Source organism: Cynocephalus volans, chromosome X (genome assembly GCF_027409185.1).
Source record: "Cynocephalus volans isolate mCynVol1 chromosome X, mCynVol1.pri, whole genome shotgun sequence".
In the NCBI taxonomy this organism is placed as follows: domain Eukaryota; kingdom Metazoa; phylum Chordata; class Mammalia; order Dermoptera; family Cynocephalidae; genus Cynocephalus; species Cynocephalus volans.
Genome location: NC_084478.1, coordinates 67,908,192 through 67,921,447, shown reverse-complemented (window position 1 = coordinate 67,921,447; position 13,256 = coordinate 67,908,192). Strand labels below are relative to the sequence as shown.

The 13,256-nt window shown below is 36.6% G+C and overlaps 1 protein-coding gene across 1 annotated transcript; it reads left to right on the top strand.

Moving 5' to 3' along the window:
* The first annotated feature begins 9,602 nt into the window (after positions 1 to 9,602).
* Positions 9,603 to 9,833, top strand: KANTR (KANTR integral membrane protein). The gene has a single exon (XM_063083272.1). The coding sequence runs from the start codon at positions 9,603 to 9,605 to the stop codon at positions 9,831 to 9,833; it is 231 nt and encodes a 76-aa protein (XP_062939342.1).
* Positions 9,834 to 13,256: the final 3,423 nt, after the last annotated feature.

Here is a 13,256-nt window from a genome sequence, read left to right as displayed (position 1 = left end):
TCTCGTTGAGGAGAGAACCCTCTTTGTTCCCCAGCCTACTCTATTAAACAGGTAGAGACACCCAGCGTGGAGAGTAAATTAGATTGAAAATCACTTCTTTTTTTTTTATGTCCAGTTTGGATGAAAACCACTTTTTAATGGCCCTTTATCCTGTATAAAGTTAGTCACTACAAGAATCCCAGGGATCTCCTGGTTACACCCCCTTTCCTCCCTGGACATGCTCTTTTCTGTCCCCATCCTGAAATCCTTCAATCAGGACTTCTGGAACTCACCTTCAGTCATCAGTAAAATCCCCTCCATTCTCATCCTGGCTTCTGAATACTCCCTTCATTTTCTTACCATGTCTATTGGACCCAACACTTCATTTTTATAACGTATATTTTTAAATGATCCCTTCACTATTTTAAAATGAAGTGCATAGAAAATAGAACCTATCTACACACATAATTTCCTGAAAACCAATATAATGCCCTAATCGTAATACAAGGGAGAAGTAAAGGAAAAGTAATTTATAATAAAACAATATGTATTTCAATATGTAAAAACTGAGACATGACTCCACTAGAAAACATGATGAAATAAGTGGTCTTGCACATAAGGATACTTGCACCTGTGAATGTGACAGTGACATGTGTGTTGATTGGTGACTCAGTAGCCACAGGTAGGATGATGCAGTTTTCCTAAATGATGAACAATTCTTTATAAAGTTCTAAACAAAACAATGTGCAATCTTCCCTCAATTTATGTGGCTGTTGAATTTATAGAAAAGTCAGTATATACGAGGGTACTTCAAAAATTTCATGGAAAGATTTGTATTTCCACAAACTTTTTGAGGTACTCTGTGTTAAAATCTATGATCTGGTCCTCCCCAGCTTCTCTGACCTTACCTCCTACTACTCTCCTTGCTTGCTCACTCTATTCTGCACATACCAGCCTCCTTAATGTTACTTGAACACATTAGGCGCACTTCCACCTTGGGGGGTTTGTACTGGGCCATTCCCTGTACCTAGAATGCTCTTCCCCTACATATGCATGAGGCTCATGCCCCCACTTCCTTCAGAACTCTACTCAGATGTGACTTTCTCAGTGAGGACTACCCTGACCATCCTATTTAAAATTGCTACTCTCTCCTAGCACTTACCCTGCTTTATTTTTTCCATAGTACCCTTTACCTTCTTACAAGATATATAATTTACCTTTTTATTATGTGTGTTGTTTATTGTCTGAGTCTCCCACTCAATTGTAAGCTCCAAAAGGGCAGGGATTTTTCTTTTTTTGTTCCCCAATGTATCCCTATTAAAACAGTGCTTGGCACATAGTAGGCTCTCTCAATAAATGTTTGTTGAATGAATAAAGAACAAACAGGTTTCTTGCCTACATGATTGTCTGGTGGGACGTTCTAAAGTTGAATGGGATGTTGTACAATTCTTTGTTGTGTGGAGCTGTCCGTGCTCTTCAGGAACCACTGCTTGAATGGCAATCTGGCTTTCCTGTGAACACTGCTCCCCCAGCAACCCCCTCTTACCCCTCTTATCAGGAGGCTGGGAGGTAGGGGTAGGTATTCTTGCTCCTAATTGCCCTTTCTAACCATTTTCTCACCTTCCTTCTTAAACATCCCTTTTGTTTGTTTTTAGCATTTTTAAGCTTTTTTATTTTAAAATAATTTCAGACTTTAAAAAAGTTGTAAAAATTATACAAAGAATTCCCACATATCCGTCACTCAGATTCCCCAAATGTTAAGAAATTATATAACTGCAGTTTAAGTATGAAAATTAGAAAATTAACATTGGGGCCCGGCCCGTGGCTCACTCGGGAGAGTGCGGTGCTGATAACACCAAGGCCACGGGTTCGGATCCCATATAGGGATGGCCGGTTAGCTCACTGGGTGAGCGTGGTGCTGACAACACCAAGTCAAGGGTTGAGATCCCCTTACCAGTCATCTTTTTATTAAAAAAGAAAATTAACATTGGTACAATGCTATTAACAAAAGTACAGAACTTATTCAGATCTCATCAGTTTTTCCACTAATGTTTTTCTCTTCTAGGATCCAGTTAAAGATCCCACATTACATTTAGTCCTCATGTCTCCTTAGGCTCCTCCAGTCTGAAACAGTTCTTTAGTCTTTCTTTGTGTCTCATGACCTTGATACTTTTAAAGATTCTTGCTCAGTTATTTTATAGAATATGGGTTTGTCTGAAGTTTTGTTGTGATTATGATAAAATTATGTAATTCTGGCAAGAACACCACAGAAGAGATGATGTATCTTCATGGTATCGAATGATAATTTCAGTGGTATTGATTGAATGATGTCATTTTGTCCCAATACTGGTTTTTTTCACTCTGACCACTTGGTGTCTGCCAGGTTTCTTCACTGTAGTTACTCTTTTTTCCTCTGTAATTAATAAGTGATTTGTGACAAGATACTTTGAAATTATGTAAATATCAACCCCCATGTTTTAAATCTCAAATCATCAGACTATACCATCAGCTATCCCTCTGTGTTCACACGCTCCAGTCCTAATTCTTACTGATTTTAATATCCTTACAGATGATCCTTCAGTGTTCTCATCTCTCAGTTCTGTGATCTGCTCTTCTCCAAAGATCCTGCCTTTCAACTCAACCATCCACTCTAATAGTCTTGCCTCCATAATCTCAGTTTCAGGCTTTCTGCTATCCAACCTTCTGTCCTAGCTCACTCTAGTACCCCAACTCCAACAATCCTTCAACCCACTGGGACCGAGTGTTTTCACTGTCCTTCACTTCCCCCATGCTCCCATGTCCCTCCTTTAATCAGTTTAGATTCCATGGCCGTTCATTATAATCCTTCCCTCGCATACATCCTCACTTTCCTCGCCCTCTGGCACTTCAGCATACTTACCAGACAAAACCTCAGACCAGACAAAACCCCAGCCCTGCTGAAATTCGACTCTGCCTGCTCCACTGCATTTCCCTGGGCCATTTACTCTCCTACCCTCTTAGGTGACTGTTCAAATCTCCAGCACTTCCACTCCCATCTTCATGTTCAGGCTTCCTACTTGACTAAAAAATTGAAACCATCAGAAGAAAACATCTACAGATTCCCACCACGACATCCAACTACCGCACAGCATCTGTACTCGTAAACTCGGCCTTGTTCTGTTAGTATCTCCATTCCTGCTGTCATCAAAATCCAGTCCCTTTTTTTCAGCACTAGATCTCATTCTTTCTTACCTGCTTAAGGACATCACTTCACCAGTTTTCCACTCTCTCTACAAGATCCTTCTCATTAGCACACAGACATTCTGTTAATGCTTCCATTTTTTTGTTATGGCTTTATTGAGATATACTTCACATCATAAAATTAACCCTTTTAAAGGGTACTGTTTCGTGGTTTGTAGTATATTCATGGAACTGTACAACCATCACCACGATCAATTTCAGAACATTTTCAGCCCCCACCCCCACCAAAGAAGGTTCATACTCATTAGCAGTCACTCCCATTACTCCCCTTCTCCCCAGCCCTAGGAAACCACTAATACATTTTGTCTCTGTCTGTAGATCTGCCTATTCTAGACATTTTATATAAGTGAGATCATATAATATATTGGTCTTTATGACTAGCTCCTTTCACTTAAGCATAATGTTTTTGAGATTCATCCATGTTGCATGTGTCATTCCTTTTTATTGCCAAATAATATTCTTTTGTATGGATTTACCATATTTTGTGTGTCCATTCATCAGTTGATGAACATTTCACTTGTTTTCATGTTTGGCTTTTATGAACAATATTGAATAATAAATAATGTTTCTCTGAACAGTTGTGTTCCCTGGGTGTTACAATTAACATCATAACTTGAAATAATCTACTTTAGATTAATACTAACTTAATCTCAAATAGTATATAAAAACTTTCCTTCAAGATACCTCTTTTCCTCCTGCTTCCTTTGTTGTATTATTATCATACAAATTACCTCTTTATGCATTATAAACCCATTGTCATAGTTTTATTAGTATTACTTTATGCATTTGTCTTTTAAAATAGAAAGAACAAAAGATTTAGAAACAAAAATACTTTCTTTCATAATACCTATACTGTTACCTTCAAGTTACCATTTAGTCCTTTAATTTCAGCCTGATATTAGTGTTGCAACAAAGTCTCAACTCTTAACCTCTCTTTCATTAACTTTCTTTTTAAAAAAATGCCACTTTGTTGTGACTCTTTCATTTTCAAAGGACATCAGAATTCTCAGTTGACAGTCTTTTTCTTTCAACATTTTAAAGATGTCATTACACTGTCTTCTGACCACCATGGTTTCTTTTTTTTAAAAAAAAGATAATTGACTGTACGTATCTGTAGGGTACAGTGTCGATTATCAATACCTATGTGCAATATATGATGCTTAAAACAGGATAATTAGTATATTCGACATTACACAATATAATCATATTTTGTGGCCCTTTACCAGTTTACTCCCTCCGCCTCCCCCTTTCCCACCTCTGGTGGCCTCGGTTCCATCTCTCCTTTTGAAAGTTCAACAAATTACTGTGGTTGTTGTATATTTCTTTTTTTATATATTTGTTTATTTAACAAATAAGTAAAGGACATGTGGTATTTCTCTTTCTGTGCCTGGCTTACTTCACTTAACATAATTTTCTCTAAATTCATCCGTGTTGCTGCAAATGGCAGAATTTCATTCTTTTTTTATGGCCGAGTAGTATTCCACCGAGTATATATACCACATTTTCCTTACCCAGTCGTCCCTCGATGGACATTTAGGTTGGTTCCAACTCTCGGCTATTGTAAATAGAGCTGCGATAAACATGGGAGTGCAGGTGTCCCTTCGACATGATGCTTTCTGTTATTTTGGGTAGACACCCAGCAGTGGGGTTGCTGAATTGTGTGGCAGTTCTATCTGTAGTTGTTTGAGAAATGTCCAGACTGTTTTCCATAATGGCTGCACTAATTTACAGTCCCACCAACAGTGCAGAAGTGTTCTCCTTTTTCTGCATCCTCGCCAGCATTTGTTATTCTCCGTCTTTTTGATAATGGCCAGTGTAACTGGTGTGCGATGGTATCTTAATGTGGTTTAGATTTACGTTTCCCTGATGCTTCCTGATGCTGAGCGCTTTTTCATGTGTCTGTTTGGCCATCACGGTTTCTGATGAGAGTTAGCCCTTAATCTTATTGAGGACCCCTTACGTGCACCAAGTAATTTTCTATTGTTGCTTTCAAGATTTTATTTTTATCTTTGACTTTTGCCATAAGTCAGTGAGGCTCTGTTTCTCTTTTTTCTTTTTTGTTTCGGTTTCTCAGAATGGATACTCTCTATTGACCTATCACCAGGTTTATCCTTTTTCTCTTCTACCAGTTCAAATCTGTTGTTGAGACCCTGTAGTGAACTTTTCATTTCAGTTATTGTACTTTTCAATTTGATTCTTTTTTATAAATTATCTCTTTATTGACATTTTCTGTTTGGTGAGACATTGTTTGCATACCTTCCTTTACTTCTTTAGATATGGTTTCCTTTAGTTCTTTGAAAATATTTATTATAGCTCATTTAAAGTTTTTGTCTATTAAGTCCAAAACATGGGCCCCCTCAGGGGACATGTTATGTTGGCTGCTTTTTCTTTTTCCTGTGGTTATTGGCCACGTGTTTCCTCTTCTGTGAAAGGACTATTAATATCTTTTGCCCATTAAAAATGTTTTTAAATCATGTTTTATTTGTAGGAGTTCTTTAATTATTTGGGGTACTCATCATTTGTCACTTACATGTGTTGAATATCTCCTCTCAGTTTGTGGCTTTTTTTTTTTCCTTTATGGTGTCTTTATGTGAGCCAAAACTTCTATTTTTAATTGAATCGAACGAATCAACCTTTCCTCTATCATAGCCAGCACTTTTTTTTGCCTGGTCTTCCCTAGCCTACAGTCATAAACATATTCTTTATTTTCTTCTAATAGAAGATTTAAAGTTTACCTTTCACATTTAAGTCCTTACTTCAACTAGAATTGATTGTTATGTGGTATAAGGTAGGGAGCTGGTTTCGTTATTTTCCGAGTAGATAACCTAATGGTCTGGAATACGAACTCTGTGGTACATGGCAGTTCCACAGCCGGGTGGGTCTGTTTCTGGGCTCTCTTTGCTATTGGCCAACTTTTTGTCCTTGAACCAGTGCCACACTACCTTAATTACTTTAGCTTCGTAATAAATCTTGATATTTGATAGAGCAAAATCTTCCCATCTTATTGTTCTTCAGGAGTATCATGTATTCTCGGCCCTTTGTTATTTTAAACCATTTCAAAATCAGCTTGTCACGTTTTATAAAAATTTTGGAATTGCAATGAATCTATAGATCATTTTGAGGAGAATTGATATGTTTATGATGTTGAGTCTTCCTGTCTATGAACTCGATATATCCCTCTATTATACATAGATTATTGAATGTCTTTTGGCAGAGCTTTATAATTTTCTGCATAAAGGTCTGGTGTATCTTGTGTTAGATTTATTGCTTGGTACTTTATGGGTTTGCTGATATTATAAGTGGGATCTTTTTATTTAATGTGTTTTTATCTCTTTTGCAGGTATATAGAAATGAAGTCAATTTTTGTGTATTGATTTTATAACCATTTGCCTTACTAAACTTTTTTTAACCTCTAAAGTTGCAGACAATGCCTTACTAAACTTTTATTATTTCTAAGCAAGCTTTTTATTTTGGAGTAATTGTAGATTTACAGAATAGTAAAGAGATAGTACAGAGAGTTCCTGTACACTCCTCACTGTGGTACATGCATCAAAACTAACAAATCAACATCGTTTATTACTATTAACTAAACATCAGGCTTTACATGCGTTTATCAGTTTTCCCACTAATGTCCTTTTTCTGTTCCAGGATCCAATTCAAAATACCACATTGCATTTAGTTGTCATGTCTCCTTAATGTCCTCTGGTCTATGACAGTTTCTCAATCTGTCTTTGTTTTTCATGACCTTAACAGTTTTGAGGAGTACTGTAGATGGCCTCTCAATTTGGATTTGTCTGAAGTTTTTCTCATAATTAGACTGGGGTTGTTTGGGGGGAAAAAACCATCAAGTTTAAACGCCCTTCTGATTACATTGTATCGGGGGTACGTGGAATCCACATGACATCCCTGGTAATGTGAACCTTCATCTCTTGGTTAAGGTCGTCTTTGCCAGGTTTTTCCACTGGGAAGTCACTATTTTTCCCTTTTCATAATCTGTTCTTGGAAGAATCTAGCCCACCCTCAAGGGGAGGGGGAGGAATGAAGCTCCAGATTATGGAAGGGGACATACATATCTATATATATTACTTGGAATTCTTTTGTAAAGAATATTTGTCTCCTGTCCTTTATTTATTTACTTACTTATTCAGTCACTTGTTTATATGAGTATGAACTCATGCATATCTATTTAATAATTTAAGGAATAAATCCAATACTGTGTTCTTTGTTTTGTTGCTCCAGTTGTTCCAGCTGTGGCCACTGGGGGCTCTTTCAGGTTGGCGTCTGTGTCCCTTTGACATGCCTCCATCCTTGGTTTTTGAGCACTTCCTTACTTTCTGGCACTACAAGATGCTCAAGACTCATCTTGTATTTTCCTGCCTCAGTCCTAGAATCAGCCATTTCTCCAAGGAGCCATGGTTCCTTTTAAGTAGTGTATATTTGTTTCTGTTTTCTGTGTTAACAACCATATCAGCTATAAATAAGAACAGTTTTATTTTTTCCTTTCCAGTCTTTGTGCCTTTCACTTATTTTTCTTGTCTTACTGAGATGGCCAGGACATCCAGTACAGTGTTGAATAGAAAAGGTGATAGTAGGCATCCCTGCCTTGTTGTGTGTTTTAGAGGAAACACCACTAACTTTTCAGAATGACATTTGCTGTAGGTTTCTACGGGTTTTATCAAGTTAAACAAGTTTCATCTTATTCCTCTATGCTAAGAAGTTTTTATTATTTTCTTTAAATCATGAAAGGGTGCTGAATTTTTAATCAAGTGCCTTTTCTGTTTCTTAGGATGATTATATTTTTTTCACCAGTAATCTGATAATGTGGTAAATGACACTTATAGGTTTTCCTCATGTTAGACCACCTTTGCATTTCTGGTGTGAACACAACTTGGTCATGGTCTCTTTTCCTTTTTCTACAGTGCTGGATTCAGTTCGGTTTTGTTTAGGATTTTTGCATCTGTGTCCATGAGTAAAATTGATCTTTAATTTCTTTTCTCATGCTGTCCTTATTTGCTTTTGGCATCAAGGTTCTGCTGGTATCATAGAATGAGTCAGTCCCTCTTTTACAATATTATGGAAGATGCTGTATGGCTTTGAAATTATCTGTTTGGTAGAACTCTCCTGTAAAACCATCTTGGTCTGCTGTTTCCTTTTTAATTTTGAGTTAGTGTTAAACTTGTAAATTAAAATCTTTTCAAAATTTTAAATGAGAAACTTGAAATTTTCTTCTATAACATGTTTATTTTATATAAGGTTTATGCTTGACATGGCTACACAAATCCTAACCAAGACTTTTTAAATGATGTGTTCTTTAAATTCTTAACAGTCATCAACAAAAATCTTTCTTTGTAGAAGTAGGTGATAAATTATTTAAAACCAATTTTTAAATTGTTCAAAGTGTTTAACAATTGAAATTATATCTAACAACTTTTCTTTTTGTTTCACTGACAAATATATTGTTAACATTTCTTGTAGTAATATGAGTAGATTTCAAATCCAGTTGGACTCTTTGATATTAACTATTTCAAAATAATGATGAAGTTCTTATTTGCAGAACATGCATCATTATTAGAATCATCACCCTGCAGCTAGCTTGGACACCATTAAAAGGGCTCATCAGCTACAAACGGATAGAAGTATCTGAAATTCGTGAAGACAGAGTTTCAGGGCTTCTGCCTGGAGCTACATCCTCCAGAAGCCCCTGCTTGGCCTCCCTGCACCCAACCCCATTCCAAGCAGTCGCAGCTTGAGCTCTGTGTGGTGTTTCTTGGAAACTGGAAGACAGACTCCTCCAGCAGCTCCACAGGCCCCTTGTTCTCAATGAGCAGAAGACTACAAAAGGTGGCTACTGAAGAGACTGTCCAAGTGATAGAGCACCTCCTTGGCCCTGCTTAGCATATTTACCACAGAGCAGTAACTGAGTGCTGGATGTTACTCATTCCTGCTTCTCACCTACAGGGTACTGCAGAGGGATTTGTCAGACCACACTTCACTGAGGGCCACCCTCTAAGGATCTCTGGAGGAGGCGGCCCATAGAGAGAGATGGTGGCCTGCCTAGGGTCTCCACTGCCTCAGGTCCTACCTCGACACCTCTAGGGTTGAGGGGATCAATATCTCTTCACCTGCCTGTAATCCACATACCAAGTGGAAAACCCCCTGCTGTTTGTTGTTTGTTTATTTGTTCATTCTTTTGGTGAGAAGAGTTTTAACTACTGCTTCAATTCCTTGAGTAATTATAGGACTATTGAGGATTTCTTTTTCTTCTTCAGTCAATTTTGGTAAGATATAGTTTTCTAGGAATTGGTCCATTTTTGTCTACATTTTCAAATTCATTGGCATAAAGTTCACTTATATTTTTATTCTCTTATATATAATCTATAGCTATGTCGCCTTTTTCATTGCTAATATTGGTTATTTGTGCCTTCTCACTTTTTTTCTTAATCAATCTCAGCAGAGGTTTGTCTATTTTATTAGTCTTTTCAAAGAACCAACTTTTGGCTCTGTTACTGCTCTCTATTGTGTCTTTGTTTTCTATTTCTTTAATTTCTGCTCTTATCTTTTTTGATCTCCTTCCTTCCACATTTTTTGGGTTTATTCTGTTGTTCTTTTTCTAACTTCTTAAATTAGACATCAAGCTCATTAATTTTCAGTCTGTCTTGTTTTCTACAAGTTCAGATACATAATATTTTCGTTATTGTTCAGTTCCAAGTACTTCAGCATTTCCTTCATGGTTAGTTACTTCTTTGACCCATGAGTTACACAGAGGTGAGTTTTTTAATTTTCAAATGTTTGAGTATTTAAAAAACTTATCCCTTTGTTATTTAAATCTGTCTTAATTTGATTATGGTCAGAGGATGTGGTTTTTGTGATAACAACTCTGAAATATTTTGAGACTTGTTTTATGGCTTAGTACATGATCAATATTTTTAAATGTTTCCTATGTGCTTTATAAGAGTGCATATTCTCTAATTGTTAAATACAGAGTTCATATGTCTATTATCACGTTTATTAACTGTGTTGTTTAAATTTTATTTATTTATACTGATTCTTTTGGTCACTATCTACCAATACTTGAAAGAGGTGTGTTAATATTCGGCTCACTATCTACCAATAATTCAAAGAGGTATGCTAATATGACGGTGGATTTGTCGATTTCTTCTTGTAGTTCTCTCTCTCTCTCTCTTTTTTTTTTTTTTTTGGCTTTATATATTTTGTGGATATTTTTTAGGAATATTCAAATTAAGAATTGTTATATATTCCTGGTAAATATGTAATGACTGTCTGTATTCCTGATCATGTATTTTTCCCTGAAGTCTACTTTATCTTGTATTAACATAGCAGCATAAGCCTTTCTTCTTGTTAGGATTTGTGTGGTATATAATTTTCCATCCTTTTACTTTTGAACATTTTCATGCCCTTATGCTTTCAATTATATTTCTTGGAAAGAGCATATAGCTGGACCTTTAAAAAAAATCTAATCTGATGATCTCTGTCTTTTAATTTTTTAGTCTGTTTACATTTACTGTGATGTATTTGGACTTGTTTCTACCATTATACTTTTTTTTTTTTCTATTGCCCACCACCACATGCTTCGTTTTCTCTTTTCTCACCTGCTTTTTTAGTTTTGAGATTTGTTTTCTTATTCAATTTTTTCCTCCCTACTTTTTGGATTTCTTTTTCTATTCTTTCTGTGGTTATCCTTGAAATTTTACGGTATTTATTTAACTTATAAAGTCTAAAGTTAAACAGTATTTTAATCCCCCTCTTGAAGAATGCGGGAAGCTTAGAGACCTTCAACTCTAGGCATTTCTCTCTTGACCACATACTATTGTTTTCAAATATGTTAGTTTGTTCCTTTTTTTCTAACCTCACCATTAGTATTATTTTATATTGACAGTGTTTGTTTGGATTTACATGTATACATTTTTTACATCTCAGACCGTCCTTCCTGGGATCATTTTCTTTCATTATGAATATAGTGTTTAAATGTTCTTTTAGTACAAGTCTCTTGGTGTTAAATTCTCCCAGTCTTTGTTATATGTGAGTCTTCATCCTCATTCTTAAAAGATAGTTGTTTGGGGTATTTTCACTCAGCATTTAGGATATATAATCCCATTCTCTTTTGGATTTGTCAGCACCACGCTCAGCCAGTGAGCAAACCGGCCATCCCTATATAGGATCCGAACCCGTGGCCTTGGTGTTATCAGCACCGCACTCTACCGAGTGAGCCACGGGCCGGCCCTCTCTTTTGGATTTGAGAAGTCTACTTTGTTACTGTTAAGAAGTCTGCTATCAGTCTAATTGCTGGGGGGGGGGTTGTTTGTTTTGTTTTGTTTTGTTTTGTTTTTTGGAGTGGGATGTGCAGGGGGCCCTGCAGTTTAATTCTAACATGTTTAGGCATGTATTTCTTTTTTATTTATTCTCCTTTAGAAATGTGCTTCATGGCTTAGTGAATTCATGTTTTTCATAATTTCTGGAAAATTCTTAGCCATTATCTCTTCAAATATTGCCTTTCTTTCATTCTTTTTATTTTTTCTTCATCAGAATGTAGTCAGTCATATTTTGGACTTCCTCATTCTGTCTTCCACATCTCATAATCTCTCTGATATTTTCTGTCTCCTTGTCTTCCTATACTTCATTCTGGGCAATTTCTTCAGCTATATCTTACAGCTTATAGATTTTCTCTTCAGCTACGTCTAATCTTCTGTTTAGTCTTTCCATTGAGTTTTTAATTTCAAAACTTGTATTTTTTATTTGTACAAGCTTCATATATTTTACTTTCTAATCTGCCTAGTCATCCCTAGTAGTCTCTTGTTGCTTGCTCATCTTTATGGTTATATCTATTACTTCTTTAAGCATTTCATACAATTTTTGTTCAACCAATAGTCACTGTTTGTATGAGTATGACATTGTAAATATTGTTCACATCTAAGCCACATATTACATTCTGATTGCATATCCTTTGTTTTTTGTTTTTCTAGAAGCTAATAATTGTTTTGCTTTCTTTTGCCTAGTATTCTAGTTCCTATTACTAATTCTTCTTTGAAATTCTTTTCAAAATCCAAATCAGATCATGTCCCGTCTCTGCTCAAAATTCTCCCATGGCTGCCAACTCCCTCAGAACAAAAGCCAAAGTCCTCACCATGGCCCAAAAGTCCCCACACAGCCTGGTTCTCTTCACTTCTCTGACCTCATCTCCTATTACTCTCCCCATCATTTACTGTTCTCCAGCCACATTGGCCTCCTTGCTGTTCCCTAAGCATGTTAGGTACTTCCTAGAGAAGCATTTCCTGCTCAACATATCTAAAATACCCCCATTTGAATACCTGCATTTTCTATCTCTTTATTTTGTGTGTTATGTTTTTCAACAAAACACTGATCACCACCTGCTATATTTTATATTTATATATTGTGGTTAGTGTTTGTCTGTCTCCAATAGACTGTAAGCTCCACAAAGCAGGGACTTCTGTTTTGTTCACTGCTGTATCCTCAGTGCCAAGAAGAATAGTGCATAGTAGTGCATATTTAGTAGACACTGAATAAATATTTGTGGAATAATAATAAACTGAATGAATGGATGACTTCATTAATTAATGTGGAGGATAGAGAGATAAATGCCTTGAGAAGTAGACTAGGCATGAAGGCCTTTACTGCCATGCTAAGGAGCTTGGATGTCATTGTTCAGAAGAGTGGAGGCTGTGAAGAAGTAGTGATAGCTCCTGGGTTCTTTTGGGAAGAAAATTCTCAGTTGGTAGGGTAGTGACAAAGCCTCATGTTCTCCGTGACTGGCTCTACACCCTAGGGCTCCTGAAAATGGGCCTGCCATTTTCTCAAACAGTCCTCAAACTGTTGTGTTGTCATGGCCACCTCTTACTTGGTGAAAAACAAAACCCCAGCTCTCACTGGGCCTTCTGATCCCAGCTAACATCCCCCTTTCTTTTGCTCGGTGAGGACCTGTTTCTTGGTTCCCAGGCCAAGCAGGTCACTTCCAATAGACGTTATTGTGTGGCACTTGGGGGTGAGAACAGTAAAAATTG

Coding starts and splice junctions, on each gene's coding strand:
- KANTR (XM_063083272.1), top strand. CDS start 9,603: ATGTCGCCTTTTTCATTGCTAATATTGGTTATTTGTGCCTTCTCACTT.